The sequence below is a fragment of the Hyaena hyaena genome, unplaced genomic scaffold, assembly GCF_003009895.1.
Source record: "Hyaena hyaena isolate Hyena2069 unplaced genomic scaffold, ASM300989v1 scaffold_31, whole genome shotgun sequence".
NCBI lineage: Eukaryota > Metazoa > Chordata > Mammalia > Carnivora > Hyaenidae > Hyaena > Hyaena hyaena.
In genome coordinates, this window is record NW_024080664.1 from 288,440 (window position 1) to 311,867 (window position 23,428).

General features: G+C 57.0%; 1 protein-coding gene across 5 annotated transcripts in view; it reads right to left on the reverse strand.

The window, feature by feature from the left end:
• Positions 1-66: 66 nt before the first annotated feature.
• FARP2 (FERM, ARH/RhoGEF and pleckstrin domain protein 2) overlaps positions 67-23,428 on the reverse strand; it is a 104,866-nt gene continuing 81,504 nt past the window's right edge. For 2 of the 5 annotated variants that reach the window (XM_039228533.1, XM_039228532.1), the window contains exons 15-29: positions 19,808-19,897; positions 19,325-19,458; positions 18,863-18,944; positions 15,823-16,060; positions 12,969-13,099; positions 7,333-7,401; positions 6,698-6,787; positions 3,706-3,726; positions 3,443-3,525; positions 2,613-2,731; positions 2,101-2,258; positions 1,175-1,282; positions 889-1,040; positions 534-623; positions 67-302 (exon numbers count right to left, since the gene is read on the reverse strand). In XM_039228533.1, coding sequence (XP_039084464.1) covers positions 554-623; positions 889-1,040; positions 1,175-1,282; positions 2,101-2,258; positions 2,613-2,731; positions 3,443-3,525; positions 3,706-3,726; positions 6,698-6,787; positions 7,333-7,401; positions 12,969-13,099; positions 15,823-16,060; positions 18,863-18,944; positions 19,325-19,458; positions 19,808-19,897 — 1,545 coding nt within the window. In that variant the 3' untranslated portion in view covers positions 67-302; positions 534-553. The remainder of the gene's footprint in view (positions 303-533; positions 624-888; positions 1,041-1,174; positions 1,283-2,100; positions 2,259-2,612; positions 2,732-3,442; positions 3,526-3,705; positions 3,727-6,697; positions 6,788-7,332; positions 7,402-12,968; positions 13,100-15,822; positions 16,061-18,862; positions 18,945-19,324; positions 19,459-19,807; positions 19,898-23,428) is intronic. The other 3 variants (XM_039228536.1, XM_039228534.1, XM_039228535.1) reach the window with 2 other exon arrangements.

Sequence of the window (23,428 nt, forward strand, 5' to 3'; positions counted from 1 at the left end):
CACCGGGTGACCCTGTGGCCTGCTGGCAGGAGAGAGGAGGCGGGGGAGACGCGCATGCACGTTCGCATGGACGGCCAGCCCGTGTCCGCTTACTTGGATTTGTGAGGACGCCCCGGGGAACCGAGAAACCCGAGGCCCTTGCCCGGGAGGCCAGGCGGGAGCTTCGGTGTCCACTCCTCCAGAGGTGGGCGGGGCGGGCACCGCAGCGCTTGCTGCACTTGTGCGGACACGTGTCCCCTGGTGCGCAGCTGCAGGGCCACCCTGGTTCCAGCCCTGGGTCGGGCCCCCGCGGGGCACTGCTCTGGAAGAGAGTGGGCCAGGGAGCGTGGGTGTGGCTGCCACCCCCGAGCAGGCCCTGCCTCCCGGGGTCTGCGCTGGGTCTCCAGGCGATGACGACCCTCCCAGGGGTCACTGTGAGGCGTCCCCGCCCTACGCCGGGTCCCGAGGAGACCACAGCCACCCTGGGGCCGTTGGGAAGACGGGACCCGCAGTCACCGGGGGGGTACTGACCCTGCTCTGCTTCTTGGCTCTGTCTCCTCGGGCAGCGCGGGCCTCACGCCTCGTCCCCGGGCCGCCTGGCCCTCCGGGGCGAGCTGCTGGCTCTGTCGATCACCTCCATCCACCTGGAGGAGAGGTCGGGCTGTCAGAGGCTCGGAGGATGCTCGCTCGGGCTCAGGGTGTGCTCTGGTCATACCAGTGGCCTTGTGCCCAAGTACCGCTCCAGGGGCAACCCCAGACGTGAGCCAGCGGGACCGCACCGGGGCCGAGACCTGGAGGCGGCGCCCAGCCCTTCTTTCCAGGGCCCGGCGCGCCTGCTTCCGGCGCCCTCAGCAGCGGCAGGAGACCGCGCGGACAGCAGCCGGCCCGGGGCACCTGCCGCAGGATTACCTCTCGAAGGTGTACTTGCTCTCAGCCCGGAAGAAGTAGACGTGGGACTTGAACTGGAGCTTGAAGACGTGCTCCTTGTGGACGCCGTCGGCCTCCTGGGGGACGCCCACGCTGTAGCCCAGCAGCGGGAGGCTGGCCAGGGGGTAGTCGTCCTGCGGGGCGGCACGTGGCTCTGCGGGTGCGCCCTCCCCGTCGGGACTGACCGGGGTGCCCCGGGGGGGCGCGCGGCGAGCAGGGACACCACGGGCTCAGCCGCCTCCCCGCCCCGGCTGTCGAGCACCCTTACCTGATGAGTTTTGTAGAAGAACAAACAGAAATTGGTAAAAACGACCCAGAGCTTCTGCCAGCCGTTACTGTTTTTGAATTTCCTCAGCAAATACCCTGAGAGCTGGTTCTGCGGGAGAAAAGGCACCGGGACTAGTTAGCGTCCTGGGACTCTGTCCCCGAGCGCACGTTGGCCCCCGTGAGCTTTCCTGGCTGTGGCCTCGACGACACTTCCCTGAGCGGCAGCTTCCTTGCCAGCGCTCTGGGCCGTCAGTCTATTTAATAGTCTGACGGAAGGACGTTTACAGATGTGGGGAGCGAGGTCCCAGCTGCTAAGTAGAAGGACATGAAGTTTCTTTTCCCAGTTTTCAGTATCCCCAGCCGTGACCATCCGCGGGGAGCCAAGTTAGCACAGTTCCAACGAGACACCCCGGCCCTGAGCATGGCGTGGCCAGTGGGTGAGGCCCAAGCGGCCCTGTGTCGGAGCTGATGCTCACGAGGGCCCTGCAGGGACGTGGTCACTGTGCCAGCCGGCAGGCAGCACTCTACGCCCTGGGCTGGCGGGTCCCGGTGTGCTGGTGGTGGCCTGCTTCTCGGGCCCCGGCTGACGGGGGCGCTCTCTGCCCCAGGTGCGACAGGACCCCAGACCCACAGCGAATGGCAGGGGGGCTGGGGGCTGGAGTATGAAGCGGCCACTCCAGGTGATGGAGGTGGAGGGGAGGGTTCGCCCCCTCCCCCCCCCCAGATCCCCTTTCCGGAGAGCCCCAGGGACACCGCCCTCCTGGCTCCACCCACACACGCGGCTCCGAGCTTCCCTCCTGGGCCCGCACAGGCCCTGATGGTCACGGTCAGCCCGCGGCCTGGCAGCCGCCCCCAACCCCCTGCTCTGCCCAGCCCAACCCCTCGCCCACAGCCAGCGCAAGCAGAGGGCGCTTAGGGCTGCCGCACCTCGACGGCCGCGCTGTGGTCAGCCCTGGAGACGCTGGTGTTCCGGTACCAGCACACGTGCACTGTGGTGTTGGCCCGGGGCTGGCCCTGCCCCTCCAGGGACCCGTGGCTGCCGCGAGCGTCTTCGGGCTCTTGTTCCAGAGACACCTCCGAGGACCCTGGGGGAGGAGTCGGCCCCCTGCTCAGAGAGGATGGGGGCACGGGGCGAGTCGGGCAGGGGCAGGGTGGGGGGTGCCCTGGGTCCGGTGCCGGCTGCGGCCTTGGAGACCAGGGAACCCTATGGCCTAGGTCAGCAGTGGGCGGAGAGCAAGATCACACGGTGCTTCTGCCGGAAGAGCTCGTGGGCCCTCCCCGCCCCCCTCCTCTCCCCTGGTGTTGGGGGTGCCCAGAACCTTCCCTGTGGAAGGAGAGCATGGGGCCAGCAGGAGGCCTGACCAAGACAAGGGGTCTGTAGAGGAGCTTGCTTAGGTGCAGTGGGGGCCCCCCCAGGGGGCGTCCCGGCCGGAACTCACTGTGGGGAGGAGGGCAGAGCATGCTGCCCGGCAGCGCCAGGGACGGGTCACCCACGCTCTTGGCCATGTCGATGGCTGTGTTCAGGTCACATATCCACTTCTCCTTTTCCAGGCGGGTGCTGGTGGGGGAGGGCTGAGGCTCAGCGCCCGCTGAGCAAGACCCAGGCCGCCGGGGGCTCCCTGCCACCAACTGAAGGTCCGAGGGCCCACCCTGTGGGCCCAGCCCGCACCCCCACTTCTCTAGGGGCGGCTTATTCCTGACACCAGACCTTCAAAGTCTCTACCACTGAACTACAGGACCCGTTCCTGGGTCAGTTAAGCTGTCGCGGCCTCCTGGTGGGGCGCTAAGTGTCCTGTGCTCTTTGATGGCAGCCCAGGTGCCTGCCAGGGGGAGGAATGCCTGTCCCCTGGAAGGTGCCAGGGACCCCCAGCTCCCGCAGGGGAGGGGCTCGGCTCCCTGCTCACCTTGGAGCTCTGGCCTCCTTCCCACTGGTGTGATTGGGGGAAAGTGGCCATTTGCCCCCGAGCTCTGGCTCGGCCGTGGGGGTGGGTGGAGGCCAGGCCCCAGGTTGCTGCCCCGCAGGCCCCTCCCCCGGCATGAGGGGCCCCCGAGTGCCACCAACCACATGGGCTGCCCCTGGTCGAGTGCTGTGAGCCGAGGCTCGGAGGCAGCTCGACAGCACCGTGGCCGCTCCACGGGGACGGTCTCAAAAGTCACTTGCTTCCCAGCACGGGAGAAGCTGTTCCCGCGTCACACACTCCATGACAACCCCGCTCGTGCCCGGAAGCCCCACCCTGGGCCGCTGGGGGCACACGTGGAGCACACTTACCTGGCTGCCACCACGACTGTCTTCTGAGCCGCACAGATGGTGAAACAGTGTGGGACAGACCGCTCACCCTCGCCCTCTTCCACCTGTGGCGGGAGGAGAGGCGGGCGTGCTGAGCGGGGCGGGCACGACAGGTGCCTCGGAAGCCCTGTGCCACGCAGGTCTCTGCTGACTACGAGGGGCTACAGGGGAGCGGGGATCCCCAGGCCACGGCACCTGCCACCCAGGTGGGCGAGCTGTGGGCCGCAGGGCACCCGACTACTCACCGGTGGGTCCAGCACTATTAGCTGAAAGTCAAGCACAGGAAAAAATGTTGAGCATTTTCATTATCAAAAAGGGAAATGGACAATTCGCTTTATAAACCTGGTACCTAACGTGACCAAGTTAGCTTCAGAGGAAACCCTAACAGACTGATCACGGTTCCAAGTGACTGACTGCAGTACCTCCCCAGTAAAATACTCCCGATCACACCCAGAGCACAGACAAGAACTGACTAGTCCTGTGACCGAGGGAGGCTGTTCAGGGAGGCCAGGGTGCGTCACCGCTGGGAAGCTGATGAACAGAATTCTTGCTGTCAGGAAATCCACGGAGAAAGGGCGGCCATTGCTCCACACGCCGCACGCGCCAGGAGGAAGCCATAACCTTGACAGGGGTCCTCGTCCCAAAGCCAAGACCCGTCACCCTTCCCTCCGCACTCAGGATGAGAGCCGGCCGGCTGGTCCCCGGGACCAGCCGCTTACAGCCAGCCCCGCGGAGGGACAGTCTCCTGTGTGCGGGGCCCACGAGGTGCCGGCCACCACGCCTCACTCGGCACACAAATTACCTGGAACAAGCGTGAGCAAAGGGCAGCAAGAGGTCAGGACGTTCGTCCCCCCCTAAGTCGGGTGAACATAGTGCCATTCAATAGAAATCCCCGTGCTGTTTTTTGAAGGAATTTGTCCAAACAATTCCTCAGCTTATTTGGAAGAATTAAATACTTGAGAGTCGCAAAGAACTTTTTAAAAAGGAGGACCAAGAAGCGGTTGAACTTCCCGAAAGCACCTCCCCCACACGACACATGAATCAGGATCAGAACAATGTGGACCGACGTCGGCCCGGAGAGACAGGACAGAAGGCCCAGAAAGCACCCGAGTGCGAGGGCCAGACGAGGGCAGCCTCGCAGGTCCGGGGGAAACCGACGCAACGAAGGACGCGGCACGCGAGGGGGACACGGGGCGCTCCTGTCTGGCTGTGCCCGAGGACGTGCGTTCAGGCAGTTTATGAAGGAGGAAGAAGGAGACGGAACATATCAAGAGCGGAAAGACGCCAGTGTGATGCTGGCGTGGGGAAGGGCTTCCCGGGCCCGCACGGAGGATGGGAGCCGTGACGGAAAAGACGACGGACCTGACCGTATAAAAATGTCTGAATTCCCTCCCGTGCCAGGTTCCGGCCCAGGAGGGAGACCCACACGACCCCTGACCAGCGCACTTCCAGTCCCACCAGATCACACCAAACCGCAGGCAAGACCATCGGGGCGGGGAGGGGTGCGCGGCCTCCGCGAGCGGCGGCGTCTGTGAATGCGGCACGGATGTGTGGGAGCAGCTGACCACAGAGATGCGGCAGCAGACACCCGGCGCCGCCTCAGGGAGGCCCCAGGTTCCGGGAGACACGGACTCCGTCAGCCTCCGTGACTGTCCGGAGGCCGCGCCGCTCCCCGGACGGTGAAGGATGAGGGGTGAGGGCCCAGTGCTCCCTGATTCCGTGGAAAGAGGCTCGGGCGCACTGAGTGAGAGGCTGGCCCGTGCGTATGTTCCGACGGTGACCAGAGGTGATACTTGGAGCCTTAAAACGAGCGTGCCCCAGGCTCAACCAGCGTGTGCTGGGCGCAGTCAGGGAGGTGTGGAAAGACCGAAATCCAATGGTGTTATTTCTAATTCTGAAAAACTAAACGGAACCATACTGTCCGGTGTCGGGAAATAGTTAAGAAAACCGGAGACTGGCTTCCCGGTCCGCCAGTCATCTCCGGTAAATGCACACAGAGCCAAGCATGTTACAAGCACGGGACGTTAGGGCCAAACCGCTGAGCAAGAACAGGGCAAGTCACAGAACAGCTTGTAGGTGAATGCGCCGGGGCCCCCAGGAAGGTTCCAGTACAGGAGAAGCCTGAAGGGCATGTCGCAACATGCCAGCAGTGCGTGTTATTTGGTGGTGAAGTTATGAGTGATTTTTATGTTTTCTGGGTTTTTTTTCTATAATAAAAGTATAATTTTAAAAGATATACTTTAGAACAGATGGGGTCTGCGTCCAGTGAGGGCAGCTGCGTGCATTCAGACAGGCCCCTTTGTGCTGAGGGCTAGAGAACAACCAAACGTTACCGGCCCAGGTGCCCACGAGGAGGGACAGTGCCGAGGAACACCGGGGGCCAGGAAGGGGGAGCGCCCTGGAAGAAGGGTTGGGAGGTTGAGGCAGACCAGCCACATGTAGCAGAGGGGTGTCCGAGTGCCCCAGGGGCGGACGCCCAGAATGGGGGGGGGGGGGGGGGGACTGCAGGGAGACGCTCACTGCAGCGTGGCCCGACCTGGACCAATGGCACACCTCTGTGGCCAGAACCCGAATCTGGCCAGCCGTCTTTACGGTTCCCAAAGATGGGGTCTGGGCTGAGGGCAGGGAGGGGTGTGCGGAAATCTCTCTCAGACCTTCACGCGGGGTCATCGTCAGGCCACAGAAAGCACCGACCACAAAAGGTTAGGGCTGAGGAACTGGGTCACATCAAAACGAAGGGCTCGTGGAGACCACACCGAAGTGTCTGGTCGTGCCTGTGCTGGGGGGACACAGACACGCTGACCGGTGCGTGGTGTGGACAGAGGGCACGTTGTGCCACGGGGTCGCCGATGGCCCAGGCCGCTACAGCGGCGCATGGAGGGGGTGCGGCGTTCCCTGTGGCCAGCTCACAGGACGTGGCGGGGAGGCCCGAGCCCGGCCCCCAACTGCAGCCTGATGGCGTGTCGTCGGTGGTGCTGTCTTCCGGTTATGAAACTGTGTGTGCATGTGCATGCGTGTGACGTGACTGGGAGCGGTCAGGGTGTGGAGAGAACGGCGTGTGAGGAGAGGTGAGTTCGCGAGCAGAGGAGGGCTCCCCAGTCCTCAGAACTAGCGGGTCAGGGTTCTTTTTCAAAAGCTGTGTCAGCCCCATTCCCGGAGCACCCGGCTGGGGTCTCCCCCCAGGGGAGTGGCGCCAGGAGGGACAGAGACGGGGACGGGCGGGCGCCCCGCACTCACCAGCATGCCGCGGAGCGGGAGGAGGCCCCGGATCCGGAAGTGGCTGCTGCCCGCGGCGCCTCTGCTCGTGTAGAGCAGCACATCTGAGAACTGATGCAAGAGGCTGTGTTACACGAAGCTTAAGAACAAGTGACAAGTTTCAGTGACTTAACAGACCAACTTCAGTGCCCAGGGCCTTTACGTGGTTATCAATCTGTTCGGCTTGCTGCAGAATTTGGGCAAGAAAGGGATTTTTTTTTTCAGTCACACAATTATTTTGACGAGCTGGTAACCGCAGGAGCGGCAGATCTCAGGCCTGCGCCCGGTGCCCGCCGGCCGGAGGCGGTGGGCACTTCTGGCTGGTCTTCTAGTTGGGCCAGGACGGGTCAGGCTGGTGCCCTACGTGGCACGAGGAAGGAGTGATCCAGGAGACCTGCTGGGAGGGCCTCTCTCCGAGGCAAAGCCAGCGCTCAGCCTAACATTCCTGCAGCAACGGGAACGCGGACTTTTCTATATTCGGTTTTCTGATGGACCTGACAGGCGCCCGGAGCACAGAATGAGGAAGGCGCCTCCGGGGAGTGTTTCCCGCAGTCCTAGGTGGGCTCCTGTCTGACTCTGGCCTGCTCACAGGACGCAACCACACCCACCCCACCTACCAGAAAGAACATTCTCTGCTGCAGGCCCTTCTTGGTGAGCTTGTGAAGGCAGCCCTCGCGGATAAACTCCTGAAAGAGAGAGATGAGGTTCTCTTTGTGCCAAAGGCCACCTCTGCGGGTGTGCTGGCGGGGCCAAGGGCCAGTTTAATGTCACCATTTACACTTCTCTGAGCCTGTCTGGATGAGCCACTCACAGGCCCCTGGCCCTTTGGCAGCGCCCGCCTGCCCAGGATGCTCCATGCTTTTCCAAACCTCCCCCCGACCTCCCTTGGATCCCAAGTCGGTCCCCAGGCTCTGCTGACATCTGCAGACCCATCTCGCTCCCGGCCAGCTATGCTGAGGGGCTTCAAGGACAGCAAAGGGTATTGTTCTTGTTGAGGGGAAGCTTCTGGAAGGTTCATATACACAGATAGGTACCTGAGTTCACCTTTGAGGAAAAACTGGGCCAGAGCAGCCTGAGAATGGGAGGGAGGAGGACGGGACGGCTGGACCCACTGAATGCTCACAGGTTGTTAGTGTCAGCTGCAGCCTGGGCCCTGGCGTTGGAGAAAAGATCCCCAAAACCACACAGGCTTTCCCACCAAGGGGGTTGAGGCCCTGGTGGGGCTGGAGCTGCGGATGGGGCACCGCACTCTTCCTGGCCAGTCCCTCCACGGAGGAAGAGGAGAGGGGGCGGCCTCTGCCACCGGGGTCCCATTGCACCGCCAGGACCCAGGGACACCCTCACACTCCCCCACCTGCCTGGAGCACCACTGCCCAGGGCCGCCGGGGGCAGGAAGGGTCGGTCCTGGTACTCCCGAAGAATTCTGGTTTGGACATTTTCCAGACATTCTCCTGCTATCTGTCGTTCCTTGTAGATAAGTGGGAGCATGAGCTTCACACCCCGAGGACCCGAGGGCATATAAAGGAGGACTGCCTAGAACCCCGCGGACCCGCCTGTGCAGTCCTGCTTTCCTGGAGAGGGTGAGCGGGGAGCCCAGCCCCTCCCCATCCTGTTTGCAGGCTCCTGCCCCTACACGGCTGGCTCCTCCCCTGCCACCCAGGGACCCGCTGGGCAGCTGCCCCTTCTCGGCGGAGTGTGAGGGTGCCCGCAGCACCACGGGTTCGCCCTGGGCAGCACCTGTGTTCTGCCTCCTTCATACGGCTCGTCTGACCCTCTGGTACCTCGTTATCAGCTTTCTTCCTAGTTAATAATCCTGGCTCTTAAATTCCTCTGCTCACATCCCTGGCGTGGCTCCTGTCTCTGACACGAGCATTTAGCAGGAGCCCTGGGTCATAAAGACAGAGATTTGGGCTAAAAACAACCATGGCACCAAGCGTTTGCATACCAGCCGTTTCACGCCAGGCGCTGAGCCTAGCAGCTGACGCCAGCCTCCCTGTGGCCCCAAAGGTGGAGCAGCCGGCCCGGGCCACACAGAGCACCCACCCTGATTTTCCAGTCCCCGTAGTGATGATTCCCTGGGGCCACCACCTATAACCCCGTGTGGGGCGCCAGGGAAACTGCCAGGAGCAGAACCCTGCAGCCGCGTGGTCATGGGGAGAAAGGAAACGAAGCTGTCTGGGTATCAACCAAAGCCCTGACTCCAGGAGGAGTTTTATTTATTTTTGAGAGAGGACAGAAACAGTGCTTGGGCAGGGGAGGGGCAGGGAGAGAGGGAGACACAGAATCCGAAGCAGCTCCAGGCCCTGAGCTGTCAGCACGGAGCCCGACATGGGGCTCAAATCTACGAACTGTGAGATCATGACCTGAGCCTAAGTTGGACGCTGAACTGACTGAGCCCCCCAGGCGCCCCCTTCCTATACATTTTAGTGTAGCTCATTTCTTTGTCCTTGTGACCCCACATTCTCTGTACCTTCTAACAAGGCTAACATGGACACGTGACTTACATACCACAGTCTAATTACACACATTTGTGTTAAGACAAGAAACATCCCCATGCAACCCTTAAAAAGGTTTTCTTGGGCACCTGGGTGGCTCAGTGGGTTAAGCATCTGACTTTGGCTCAGGTCATGATCTCATGGTTTGTGGGTTTGAGCCCTGCGTCGGGCTCTGTGCTGACAGCTCAGAGCCTGGAGCCTGTTTCAGATTCTGTATCTCCCTCTCTCTCTGACCCTCCCCTGCTCATGCTGTCTCTCTCTCAGAAATTAAAAAAAAAAAAAAAAAGAAAAGAAAAGAAATAAAAAGGTTTTCTTAGGTTGATAGTACTAAGTTCAAAGCAAAAAGCATTAGTGGCGAAATCAGCAGCCCAGGAGACATGCAGACCCAGGGAAGAGAGCCAGGGTTCAGCAAGAAACCTGCACATCTGTGTCTCCCGAGAGTTCAACAAATGGTGCTGAGAATACTAGGTGTCCACATGGGAAAGAATGGAGTGGGACCCCTCCCTCACAGCGCACATAAAAACGAACAAAAAATGGATCAAATCTAAATATAAGAGCTGAGGGGCGCCTGGGTAGCTCAGCTGAGTGTCCAACTTCGGCTCAGGACATGATCTCACTGGTCACGAGTTGGAGCCCCGTGTTGGGTTGTCTGCTGTCAACATGGAGCCCACTTTGGTCTTCTGTCCCCCTTTCCCTCTGCACCTCTCCTGCTGATGCTCTCTCTCTCTTTTTAATGTTTTATTTGTTATTGAGACAGAGAGAGACAGTGTGAGCAGGGGAGGGGCAGAGAGAGAGGGAGACACAGAATCGGAAACAGCCTCCAGGCTCTGAGCTGTCAGCACAGAGCCCGACGTAGGGCTTGAACTCACGGACCACAAAGATCATGACCTGAGCTGAAGTCGGATGCTTAACCGACTGAGCCACCCAGGCGCCCTGATGATGATGCTCTCTTTCAAAAATAAATAAACATTAGTAAATAAATATAAAGCTGAAACACAGAAAGCTTCTAGAAGAAAACAGACACGCAATGTCACACCATTGACTCGGCAGTGATGGCTAAGCCGTGACACCTAAAGCACAAGCAACCCAAGACAGAAAAGGTAAACTGGATTTCATGAAAAGCTTCTGGGGACGCCTGGCAGCTCAGTCAGTTAAACGTGTGACTGTAGCTCAGGTCATAATCTCATGGTGCGTGAGTTGGAGCCCTGCGTCTGGTCCTGTGCTGACAGCTCAGAGCCTGGAGCTGCTTCGGATTCTGTGTCTCCCTCTCTCTGCTTCTTCCCCACTCATGCTCTGTCTCTTTCTCTCAAAAGTAAATAAACATTAAAAAACATTTATTTTATTTATAAATAAAAATTAAAAAAAAAATTCTAACCAACCCAAACAAAACCCAACCCAACAACTTCTGTGTTGTAAGTGATACTACTGAGAAAGTAAAAAAAACAACCCACAAGATGGGAGGTCATATTTACAAATCCTGTTGTGGTAAGTGTCTGGTATCCAAAACAGATGAAGAATCTCACAACTCAACAGCAAAAAGACAACCAGGCGGAGAAAGGATCGAAGAGGCATTTCTCCAGAGAAGGCACACAAACGGCCAACGAACACATGGCAAAGCTTGGCATCGGCCATGTGAGAAATGCAAATCATAACCGCGGTGAGACCCCTCCGTAGCAGCCTGATGGCTAGAATCACAGGCACGAGGTATGGAGAAGCCGGGACCCCAGCACACCCCTGGGGGGGATGTAAAGCTGTCTAGTAACTGTGCAAGACTGGAAAACCGGCAGTTTCTCAAAAGGTTCAGCCCAGTTCCCACATGACCCAGCAGGTCCACTCCTAGGTGTCTACCCAGGAAAACTAAAAATGTGCTCGCAGAAGGACCCGTGTGGCAGGGACAGATGTTCACAGCAGTGTCGTTCACGGTCCCCATAAAGGGGAGGCAGCCCAAATGTCCAGCCGCAGATGAACGGATACAGAGAGTACGCTGTATGCACTGAAGGGGATTTACAGCCACAAAAGTGAGTGAGGCCCTGACGGGCTACAACATGAACCCAAAAAGCATGATGCTCAGTGAAAGAAGCCAGACACAAAGGCCACATAGTGATTCCACTTAGAGGAAACGTCCAGAAGAGGCAAATGCACTGAAAGCCCATTAGTAGCTGCCATGGATTGGGTACGGGGGAGGGGAGTGACTAACACGTACAGGGTTTCTTTCGCGGGGGATTAAAACGTTCTGGAATTAGTGGTGATGGTTGTACAGCCTTGTGGACACACTACAGCTCACTGGACTGCCTGCTTTAAAGGAGGAATTACGTGGTATGTGACTCATGTCTCAATTACATGCAACCAAGTGAAAAAGAATGAGGCTGGAGGCATCACAATCCCAGAGGTCAAGACCTGCTACAAAGAGGCAGTCATCAAACCGAGGTGGCGCCGGCACAAACACAGACACACAGACACACAGAGCAGCGGAGCGGAGCCCCGAGATAAAGCCATGATTATATGGCCAACTGCCCTTTGACAAAAGGGGCACGGACACACAATGGGGACAAGACAGCCTCTTCAACAAATGGTGCTGGGAAAACTGGAGAGCAGCATGCAAAAGAAAGAAACTGGACCACTTTCTCACACCACATGCAAAATAAGTTCAAAATGGATTAAAGACCTAAATGTGAGACCTGAAACCATAAAAATCCTAGAAGAGGAAACTTCAGAGTAATTTCCCTGACATTGGCCTCAGCAACATCCCTCTAGATCTCTCTCTTGAGGCAAGGGAAACATAAGCAAAAATAAACTATTGGAACTACATCCAAATAAGTTTTTTATTTTTGGCACAGCAAAGGAAATCTGAGAAAGGATTAGTATCAAAAATATATAAAGAACTTACATGACTCAACATGAAAAATACAAATACTCCAATTAAAATTTGAACAAAAGACATGAACAAATTTCTCCAAAGAAGATACCCACATGGCCAACAGACACATGAAAATATGCTCAACATCACTCATCATGAGGGAAATGCAAATGGAAAGCACAAGAGATTACCTCACACCTATTGGAATGACTTAAAAACACAAGAAGCAATAGATGTTGGTGAGGATGTGGAGAAAAAGGAACTCTCCTGCACTGCTGGCGGGAATGCAAACTGGTGGAGCTGCTCTGGAGAACAGTATAGAGGTTCCTCAAAAAATTAAAAACAGAACTACCATATGATCCAGTAATCCCACTCCTGGGTATTTACCCAGAGAAGAGAAAACACTATTTGAAAAGCTAGCTGCACTTCTGTATTCACTCCAGCATCATCTACAGTAGCCCAGATATAAAAGCAACTGAAGTGGCCACTGACGGATGGATAAAGAACGTGTGGCGTATGCATACAATGGAATATTACTCAGCCATAAGAAAGAATGAAATCTTACCATTTGCAAAGCCATGGATGGATCTAGAGAGTATAATGCTAAGGGAAAGAAGCCAGAGAATGACAAATACCATATGATCTCACTTATACGTGGAATTTAAGAAACAAAACAAATGGATGAAAAAAAGAGACAAACCCCCCAAAGAATCTTAACCATAGAGAAAACACTGGTGGTTCCCAGAGGGGAGGTGGGTGGGCAGCCGCTCACCCTGATGAGCACAGGACAATCACTATACTGTGCACCTGAAGCTAATACAGCAATGTGTTGTGTTTACACTGGATAAAAAGACCAAACAATTAGGTGACCATCTCACAAAACTTTCTCGAAGTCACTCACCCTGCCGGGAGTGATGAGATTCTCGATGCCGACCAAGTCCCGCTGCAGCTCTGTCAGTTTCTGGAGGTTTTCCAGCCGGGCAAGGCTGTGCTGGAGTGTGGAGGTCACTTCTGTGATGGCCTGGAGGGCATCTGTGAGGAGAGACCCCTCAGGACAGGCACCCGGGCCAGAGGCATGGGCAGAACCCTCCACCCACACCTCTGCAACAGGGACTGGTGTTTTTTATTTTATTTTATTTTTTATTTTATTTTATTTATTTTATCTTATTTTATTTATTATTTTTTAATGTTTTTTTAAAAAATTTATTTCTGAGAGAGAGAGACAGCGTGAGCAGGGGAGGGTCAGAGAGAGAGGGAGGCACAGAATCTGAAGCAACTCCAGGCTCTGAGCTGTCAGCACAGAGCCTGACGCGGGGCTCGAACCCACGAACCGCGAGATCATGACCTGAGCTGAAGTCGGCCACTTAACCGACTGAGCCTCTTTGGCGCCCCATGGGACTGGCATTTTAAAAGGCAGTTTTAATCCAAGGAACATTCTACTCCCAACTGCTCACAGGACTGGCGTCCATGGTTTTTAGCTGCCAGGTACAGCACGTGGGGGTTCCTGCAGATCTCTCGAAATCTGGACTTGTTCCATCCAAACCACCGACTAGCTAACACTCAGGCTTGGAAAAGAGGAAGGAGAGTGTGAATAACTATGTTCTGAGCACAGCTGTATTTGTCCTTTAGGGAGCATCAGCTACTGTAGTTTGAAGGCGAATAATGTGCATCTTCAAAACCTTTGTCTTTTTCTCCTTGAGTGGAGGAATGCTAATCTTCTAGTTCCAGAACAGATATGGAGGTTTATCATCAGGACGGGAAACTCATCCAGACAAAACACAAAAGCAGCCATTGAGGGTGATCTTCGCAGCCCCGACCAGGCCACACTGGGAGCAACCACTTGGCCTGAGCGCAGTGGCCACATCTTGTGTCCTCGCTGGGACGCCTCAGAGAATCTTCTGTCCTCCCTCCAGAACTCCCACTGACAGCCTGGCCACTGCTGCCTGGGGGGCGCAAGAGGCACGGTGTGAGCGTCTGCCCTCGGCTCCACCCCTGCAAGCTGGTTGCTCCCAGTGGGGTGATGACACCGGCCTCACAGCTTTAAGAGGATCAAGTCAGAGAAGAAAGCTCGTGCTCTGCTGAGTTACTCCTCCAGAAACGACATGTGTGTGACGCGGCCAAACACTGTAAGAGTCCCGGGGACCATGCGCGCTCCTGAGCGCCTGCCCCCTCTGGCCTTGTCACACCGCAGGGCCCCCGAAAGTCTGGACGCGCTGTCAGGCAGACACTGGCTTTGCCCTGCGGTGCGGGCTGCCTAGCCAGTGCCACTTGCTTTCAGACGCTGTGTGTGCATGGAGTGCAGGGCTGGGACACAGGCTCGTACTGCACGTTGGTTGGCCCTGGAAGCTGCTGGAAGCTGGGGACATGCTTCTGACCTATTGCTAACCTGATGTCCCAGGCCCACCTGTGCCCAAGTCTCCACAGAACCATCGTGATGTCAAGGGATGGGACACGCACGTGTGGCGCCTAGCCAGTGCCAGGCCGTGACCTTGGGAGACCCTTACCGAACAAAGGACACAAAAACAACGCAAGCCTTAACCTAAAGGGATCCCCTTTTGCCCAGCAGGTTCAAGGAGGCCCTAGAGGTCAGGGAGCAGGTGAGGAGGGGCCTGAGCGCTGCTGTCCACTAAGCTTATGCTTCACGCATGGCTTTGCCAGTGCTCTAGGGACGGCCAGGCTCCAAAGCAAACCCATCCAGGCTGTCGGATTATCAACACTGTCGTAACGATTTACACGGTGTGTTCAGAAACGCAGCCTCAACGGGTTTTCCCATCGGCCATTGGGATGGGCTCTGCTGAGTGGGAAGCTGACGGGAGCAAGGGGGCCCGGCCCTCTGTCCTTGCACTGGCCTCCCCGCCACATCCCGGAGCCCGGGCCTCCCCTGCCAGCACCGCCCACCCCACGGCCACCGGGAGCTTTATAAATGCGCTGCACTTATATTTCCCTAAATGTGCTCACAAGCATTTCTGACAATTTTGTCCTTTTAGTGAGCAGAAGACACTCGCTTTGGGAACGAAGAGGAAGGGAGATGTCACTATCATATGACCCATCAGAAAGTATCTTATTTATTCCCCTTTAGGACTAGGGGGGACCAGCTAGAAGGAAAAGCTAAATAATCTTTCATCTTTTAGTGACAGTGGTGGACTGACTTGTACGAACCCCCAGCAGCAGGAGTACAAAACTAGAAGCCATTTGTAGGTTTAAGAGCTCAGGATTTTGAGCTCAGGATTCCTTTGCTCCTTTAACACAAATAAAAATGACCAAGCCCATGTATATAGAAATTTCAAATGGGCCATCCTGGCCCACATGCTGGACTTTTAGAGCTGAAGCTTCAAGGCCAGGAATGGTCACTCTGAGAACTGCTCCCACCAGCAGTGGACGTTGGGGGGGAGGGGGGCCCTCACAGCAGGAGGCCACTCCCTGTGACTTTGCAAGGCAACGGGAGCCCTTCCCTACACCGCGCACATGTGCAGAGAAGAGCGTGCCCTGGGGTGGCGGTGCTGGAGGACCGGCACCCACCTCTCCGTCAGCTAGGGGGAGGGGAGGGCGGGAGGCAGGGCCAATAGCGGCCAGACCGGCCCTCCAGGGGGGAAGCCGCACACCCTGCGCTTCCCACGTGAGAAAGCCCATGTGCTCCTGCCCCGTAGCGATGCCCTCAGAGCTGTGGCCACACCGGCTCCGGCACCTGGCCAGCCCGGGTCCCACCCATCCGGCCGTGGCGGCGCTAGGGGGCAGGGGCCCCAGCCCACACTCACCTCGGCAGTCGGCGTAGTCACGGTGCCCAGGCGCGTAGTGCCCACACAGCCGGCTCAGCAGCAGGCGGTAGTGCACCAGCCGCTGGATGGGCTTCAGCAGGAACGTGTTAAGAGGCAAGTAGCAGACTTTCTGGAGCTCGAACTCTTTGTATACCGCCTCTAGCTTCTTAAAGCGTTTAGTGGCCTTTTCCAGTTCTGTCAGGACTTCGTCGTGCCTTTGGAAGTAGCCGGTGAACTCCTGTGAGGCATAAAAGGCAGGGTCTTAGGTTAGGAGGCGCGGGAGAGGGGGCTGCACGGACAGGCTGGTCGGTGTGGATGACATACGCCAGCCGGAAATGTGTGGCAAGACAGAAACGGACGGCCCGGTGTGCACAAGACCAAACTGCAGAGACGGCAGCGTGGGGCTCATCCGCAGCCCAGTCTCCGCCACACGTGCTCAGCAGACACAGCGCTTTCGCCCCACTTTACAGATGAAGGACTGGTGCCAAGAGGGCCACGAGCTGCCTCACACGACACGGCGGTGCCGGTCGGCGGGGAAAGATCAAGCTCCGCTCTGCCGTCAGCCCGCAGAAGCCGCGGGTCCCGGGCACGCAGAGAGCGGAGCAGGTGTTTAAGCCACTTGTCAGAGAGGAAATAATCACTCCTAACATTCTTATAGCACCGGTCAAAGCACACGTGAATGGATTCTGAGTATTACACAGATAATCCCAACCAGTCCCTCTCTACCTTCTAGAAGGTTTCGATATTAAATCAGTTTGTTTTGCTAATGTTACACATAACGTCTGTGATACGATAACCTCAAACATATTTGTGTGTATTTTGATTTTAAATTTGTGCAAGTTGGGGCGCCTGGGTGGCTTAGTCGGTTAAGCGTCCGACTTTCGCGTAGGTCATGATCTCGCGGTTCGTGGGTTCAAGCCCCGCGTCGGGCTCTGTGCTGACTGCCAGCTCAGAGCCTGGAGCCTGTTTCAGTCTGTGACTCCCTCTCTCTGACCCTCCCCTGCTCGCGCTGTCTCTCTCTCTCCTAGAAAAAAAAAAAAAAAAAAAAAATTAAAAAAAAAAATTTGTGCAAGTGCTTTTGGGGTAGAAATGGCGAATTCGCCACCTGGCTCAGAAAACCAAAAAAGGTCTCAGGGTAAGAGAAGGGGCTCCAAGCAGGGCTATCTGAAGACAAATGGAGAGATCCTGTGGGCCCCTCAGGCCTCTAGGAGTGGAATGGGGCCTACAGGTGTGTCAGGAATCTGGCTGGATTGGGTGGAAGGCCAGGCCTGGCACGGAGGCGGCGGCCAGCCCAGCGAGTGGGCGTGAGGGCTTGGGGGCCCAGGGCAGTACGAGAAGGGTTTGAGTCCCTGGGCAGGATGCCGCAGGGCTGCTTCAGGACGAGCACTAGAGTAAGACCCCCGAACAGCAAAAGCAGAGCTGGCTCCATTGTTTTCAACACCTGTGACAAGTGGCCCTAATGAGAGACCATGTTGCTCACTGTGGCTCCCCAGAATCCTTTCCTTGGAACATTCCCTTGCGGGAGCTCTAACACCTCTGAGGGAAACAACCTGAACCCTAAGCTGGCAGACCTGTGTACAAAAACCCAGTGCCAGCTGGACATTCCTGCACATCCCACTGCAGCTGGTGGCTCGGCAAGGGCAGCACCAGCTACATGGGGCAGCCAGGGGCTGACGCCCCACTGTGGCTCACGGAGCAGCAGGCGTCAGGAGCGCCAGCCCTCAGCATGCTATCCCCTCTCATGCTGTCCTGAGGGAAATGCTATCCTTAGGGGAGGGGTGTCTGAGGAGAATGATGTCCTGATGTCCTGAAGAGGAAACTACACTGAGGGACCCTGTCCTTAGGGTCTGCAGTCTTTTCTAAAAAAAATTTTTAGGGGCACCTGGGTGGCTCAGTTGGTTGAGTGTCTGACTTCCACTCAGGTCATGATCTCATGGTTTGTGAGTTTGAGCCCCGCATCGGGCTCTGTGCTGACAGCTCAGAGCCTGGAACCTGTTTCTGTGTCTCCTTTCTGTCTGCCCCACCTCGTGCTCTGTCTCTCTCTCTCTCAAAAATGAACAAACATTAAAAAAAAAAAACAAAACCCCAGGGGCGCCCGGGTGGCTTAGTCGGTTAAGCGTCCGACTTTCGCTCAGGTCATGATCTCGTGGTTCGTGGGTTCGAGCCCCGCGTTGGGCTCTGTGCTGACTGCCAGCTCAGAGCCTGGAGCCTGTTTCAGTCTGTGACTCCCTCTCTCTCTGACCCTCCCCTGCTCACGCTGTCTCTCTCTCTCTTTCCTAGAAATAAATAAAAAACATTAAAAAACATTAAAAAAAAAAACCCAAAACTTAAGTAAAATAAAAAAATTTTAAAGTTTATTTATTTTGAGAGAGACAGAGACAGTGCGAGTGGGGGAGGGACAGAGAGAGGGGGAGAATTCCAAGAAGTCTTTGCTGCCAGCACAGAGCCTGACCTGGCGCTTGAACTCGTGAAACAGCAAGACCATGAACTGAGTGGAAACCAAGAGTTGGACTCATAACTGACTGAGCCACCCAGGCACCCGGAGGTTTTGCCGTCCTGAGGGAAAAGCTGTCCTAAAGGGAATGGTGGCCTGAGAATCCCGATCTGAGGGGAACGGCACCCTGACTTGTGTGTCATTCTAGGGGAACGAACGCTGCCCAGAAGGAATGGTTACCGTGAGGGAAATTCTGTCCTGAACAAAACGCTGTCCTGAGGGGAAGGGTGTCCTGAGGAAAGCTACCCTGAGGGGAAAACTGACCTGAGATGAATTCGGTTCTGAGGCAAACACTATCCTGGGGGACCCCTGTCCTGGGGGGAAAAGCCTCCTGGAAGATTGTTGTCCCACAAGGAACACTGTCCCGAGGGGAAATGGGCTCTGAGGTGACAGCTGTCTTTAGGGGAAAGCTGTCCAGAGGGGAAAACTGCCCAAGGGGAAGCTGCGTCCAGGGGATGACTGCTCTGAGGGGATGCTGCCCTGACGGCAAGGCTGAGGGTGGCTGTCACTTGCTAGGCGTGGAGTCATCACATGAACCAGTGGTACCTTTAGCTGATGCATGTTCCTGAGCAGGATGTCACCGATCCGTTGATGGTCGCCTGAGGAATGGGCACTGGAAGACCCTTCCCTGGAGTAGAGATGGACAAATATTGTCAAAACCTTGTTAAAACTTGTGAGCTGTACTTTGATTGACGCTAGTGTGCCTGGGTGTCCCAGTCATAGTCAGAATGGCAGTGAGATGCTCAGAGGTGGAAGGCCCATATTTGACAGGAGACGGTAATGAGGCAAAAAAGGGGATCTACTTTTACTTCTGGAATAGGAAGAACAAAAGTGGCTGTTATAGGTCTACTCCCCCCACAAATTTTAAAAATATACTTCGATGAAAAAATGGTTCTTATGAATTCGTTTCTGAAGCTGGGAATTTCCCGAGGAAGTGATCCAGCCACAAGGGTGGAGCCACCGAGGTGGGGGTCCAGGGCAGGGGCCGCCAGGTATGCAGGGTGTTACCAGAGCGCCAGCCTCTGCTCCACCTCGCGCAGGAAGCCTCTGTGGAACTCGTAGATGGGGTCTATGTTGGAGAAGAGCAGGGTCATCAGGTCTGCAGGCATGGCGTCCTCCTTGACCACAGCACTGCGGAACCACTGCAGGAAGAGCTCAGGGTGACCGAGGGACCTCATCCCTGATTGTCTGTAGCCATAGGACACCCAGCACCGATCCCAGAGTCCCCACTGTTCAAATCAGTGCTACAGCTATCCTCTTGGCTGACTGCCCAATTTTCACAACATAGGAAAACGATTCTGGGTGAAAAGCTTCAAATGGATACTAGTTTTACAAAAAACTTGGACTCAATATTCTGACTGGACTTAGATAGGCTTGAAGGCAATATATTTAATAGAATATAAACATGTACACCTCAGGTGGCCACAAGCTATATTTCTGGTGTAGATTATATTAAAGAAGACAAAGTAATAAAGGACTTAGATTTCATACCACAGTGAGAACTTCTAAATCCTTCAGGTACGTTCGTTCTGTAGCGAGAATCTCCTTTGCTATGAAATAGGCCTCGTCTGCGGCCGTGCTCTGTAAGAAGCACAGGCAACGTGAGTGCGTGTCTGTCAGCCACATCACCCACGTTCACAGCTCTCATTTTCTGCTCAAGCTGACATCACTGTGCACTTTTCATCTGTAATTCCTGAAGGGATTCACTTCTGAGTAAAAACATAAACCCAGCTGGATCTCCTTTATGCGTTTTTCTTATTTTATGTTGGTTTTTTTTTTTTAGGAAAAAAAATCACTGTTCAAACATCAACATGTATTGAAGCTTATTGCTGGTTTGTTTTGCTATCACTACCAGGGGTGTAGCTGGGTAGCAGATACATGTGTCTGTATATACGCATGTATGTGACTAGAAACGATTAAGCTGAATTCACAAAAAAGTCACTAAAATTGCCAAACAGTGTACATTCTAACTGTGCCCGCTGTTTGAGCATCATGCCAGCTAACACACTTTGAGCGCAGGGCCAGAGATGACTCCGCCCTGGGTGCTCCGAATTCTGTCACAACCTCTGCCTGACACTCAGGTGCCTCCAGCCAAGTCAGCAGTGACGGGACCGACTCTCAGGAGCAGGAAGGGCCGCGACGGGCCCCTGGGAACCTGGGCTCCCTGTCCCACGTGAGAGCTCCTGCATGCCCTGAGCACCTCAGGTAGCCACCTCTGTCAAGGTCCAGCCTGAAGGTCCCTCCTTCGTCCTGCCCCACCTGGCAGACACCTGGCTCTGTTCGATCCCTGCACGCTCCCCCGTAGTTCCTCCCCTGGCTGAGGACCTCTTTAGGGCTGACTGTCCCTGAGGCCACCAAGCAAACATCTACAGAGCACATACGACACCAAACAGGCACCAGGGAATCGCCCAGGAGCAGAGGCCCCCTGCCCTGAAGCTCCAGTAGGGGGCGTAACGGCGGAGTGGGAGGGGGAGAGGCTGGAGGTGTGCGGTGGGGGGTGGGGGTGGGTCGTACTGGGAGGCTGGGTGGAGGGCAAGGGTGAGGGGGCGGGTTGGTTACTGGTGGGGAAGGCAGGGCAGCTCTGGGGTCTATGGGAGCTTATCCAGCTGTGCCGGGTCCGCGGGAGGAGCCCGGATGCCGCACGAAGAGCAGCGTGGGGGGCTGGGGCCCGGCAGAAGGCCACTGCATCATCGAGGATCTGTCCACAGCTGGGGAGGGCAGCAGCAGGACCAGACACTGCCTCCAGGTCACGTTCTGGTGTGGGAGGAGGGCCAAGCAACAGAGGAGGCAAAGTGGGCTGTGTCTTTGGGTCCAGGCCCAGGGACAAAGCTCCCATCCCCGAGGTGACAGGTTTGGGGACCAAGGTGAGGAGCCGGGTGTCCATGAGTCTGGGAGGGGCTGACAGGCGAGGCTGGGCTAGAGGCCGATATTGGGGGGGGCCCTCTTCCCTGTGCCCCCACCCCCAAGTGAAGTTTACTAGAGGCTGCCGTGTTCCCGCAGTGGTGACACAGTCTCATTCCTCCTGTGTGCCTCAGAGACCTCCGACATGGCCGTGGCCTCTCCACCCACAGGGATGCTCCCCGCGACCCACTCTTGGCAAAGAGCCAACAGCCGCTCTGTCCCGGCAGCCAGGTGAGCCTGCTCTGTGGTCCCACGACACTGGGGTCCTGGAGGCATCTCCCTGGAGTGCCCACCCCTTGTCCCTGGAGCTCCAGACCCCCTCCCTGCGGAGTGGCCACCTTCATGCTCTTCACTTCTTTCTGGGCTTTGTGCTATTAAAACATGACTTTTCGAACCCTAAATCTGTCTAGTCTCTGACATACCACATCTCCACCTGAGCTTGTGTGCCCGGCAAGCTCTTGGGGCTCAGAGTCCCCCAGGAGGAGCCCTCCCAGGAGGTCCAGGTTCATGGTCTGGAGGCTCTGCCTGCCCCACCCCACCCCCCACGCAGCCAAATGTCCCTTATTCTGGACACCTCCAGCTGCGTGCTGTCGGCCCAGGGGCTCTGGGCGGGGGGCCCAGTGCAGGTAAGCCGGCTTCCTACCCACACTTCCTTTGCGTGGCTCCCAAGCGGCACCTTAGCCCTGAGTGGGATCCTGCAGAACACGGTCACCCTGAGGTTCTAGACCAAGTCCTCTTCCGTGGGGGATGAAAGCACCCAGAGAGAAAGTCTCAGGAACACAGCCACGGCAGTGTCTCCGACGAGCTCACTGACACGTCACAGGCACCACCAGTTAGTGACGGGACACACGAGGGAGGGGCGGTCAGGAGCGGCCCAGGGAAGGCCTGCCTGTGTGTCCAGGGCTGGTCTGCTGGTTTCCAGCGCAGCGAAAACCTCTTAGGGAAACGCCCAGGGGAGCAAAAGCCAGGCCAGCCTGGCCGCGGGTCAGCGGGGGTGTGTGTGTGTGGGGGGTGCCGCACCGCCTCGGGAGGACTACATACTTCCTGCCCAGCTCTGCCACCTGCCCCCACAGAAAGCAGCCCGACAGCCCTGGACAGGGGGTGCCCCACAAACACCTCAGCCTCCGGACCTCCCGAACACTATCGGTCCTCACTGATTTCTGTTGGAAAGGGGGAGAAACAGCCAGTTAAGCGGTTAAGTGGGACACCCTGGAGAGGCGGGATGCCAGGAGACAAGGGGCACACTGCTCCCCCCGGAAAGGTCGCACGCAGCCCGGCAGCCAGAGGCAAACGCAGATGCCCCACAGTGCTTAGCTGCGGCAGAGGCCCAGCCAGGGAGTCCCCGTGGGTCCGTGGCCCGCGTGGCTCCGCGCTGGGTGTGGGCTGGCCGCGGGCAGCGCTGAGGAAAGTGCTCTGGAGCCCGAGCAGCCCCGGGGACAGGAGGGGAGGCAGGGGAACTGCGGGGCGGGGCCCGGGGTCCCCGTGTGCAGGGCCCGGCCATGGCTCTGCGAGCCTGCGGTGGGGCTCCCAGGCTCAGTCTCTGAGGCCTGGTCTGGACGGGAAGGCCATGGCCGCCTGCCGTGAACTGGTCGGTGACCCTCAGGTGGTACAAGTCACCCTACGGAACCACCTAAAGGACAACTATTTTTGTAGTGTGGAAAAGTAACAAAATAAAATTTAGTTTTTTATGCAACTTTCCAGCCGTTCTGTTTATGCACCAAAGCAACAGTGAGCAAAATCAATACATAAAAATATCCCAAGCCAACAGTCCTGCTGCCAAATACGGCATTCGGGGGACCAGAGTGACCTCTGTCAGGCAGCCCCATGTGAACAGAGGCCTGGGGTGGGGGCTGTGAGCCCTGCACCGGAGCCTGGGTCCTGGGATCCCCACCCTCGTCTGGCACCCGATAGGACAGCTGCCTTCCAGTTCAGGGCCTGCTCTCTCTGAGGGGAGCACCCCAGGAAGGAGTGTGGGCAAGGCCTCATCAGGTTGACCCCGCCTCCCGAAGGACCTCCCGTGTCCCACGCACGGTGGCCTCAGCATAACTTTGGGATGAGATCCACGGCCTGCCAAGGTGTTCTCCACGAAAGCTCCCCCACACGACAGGCACCTGTGAGGCAGCCCCCCCACCCCCACCGCTGGCAGCCCAGTTGAGCCTCGCTTCCTTCCAGCTTGCTTCTCGGGGACCCCCACTCCTTACGGGGGACAGA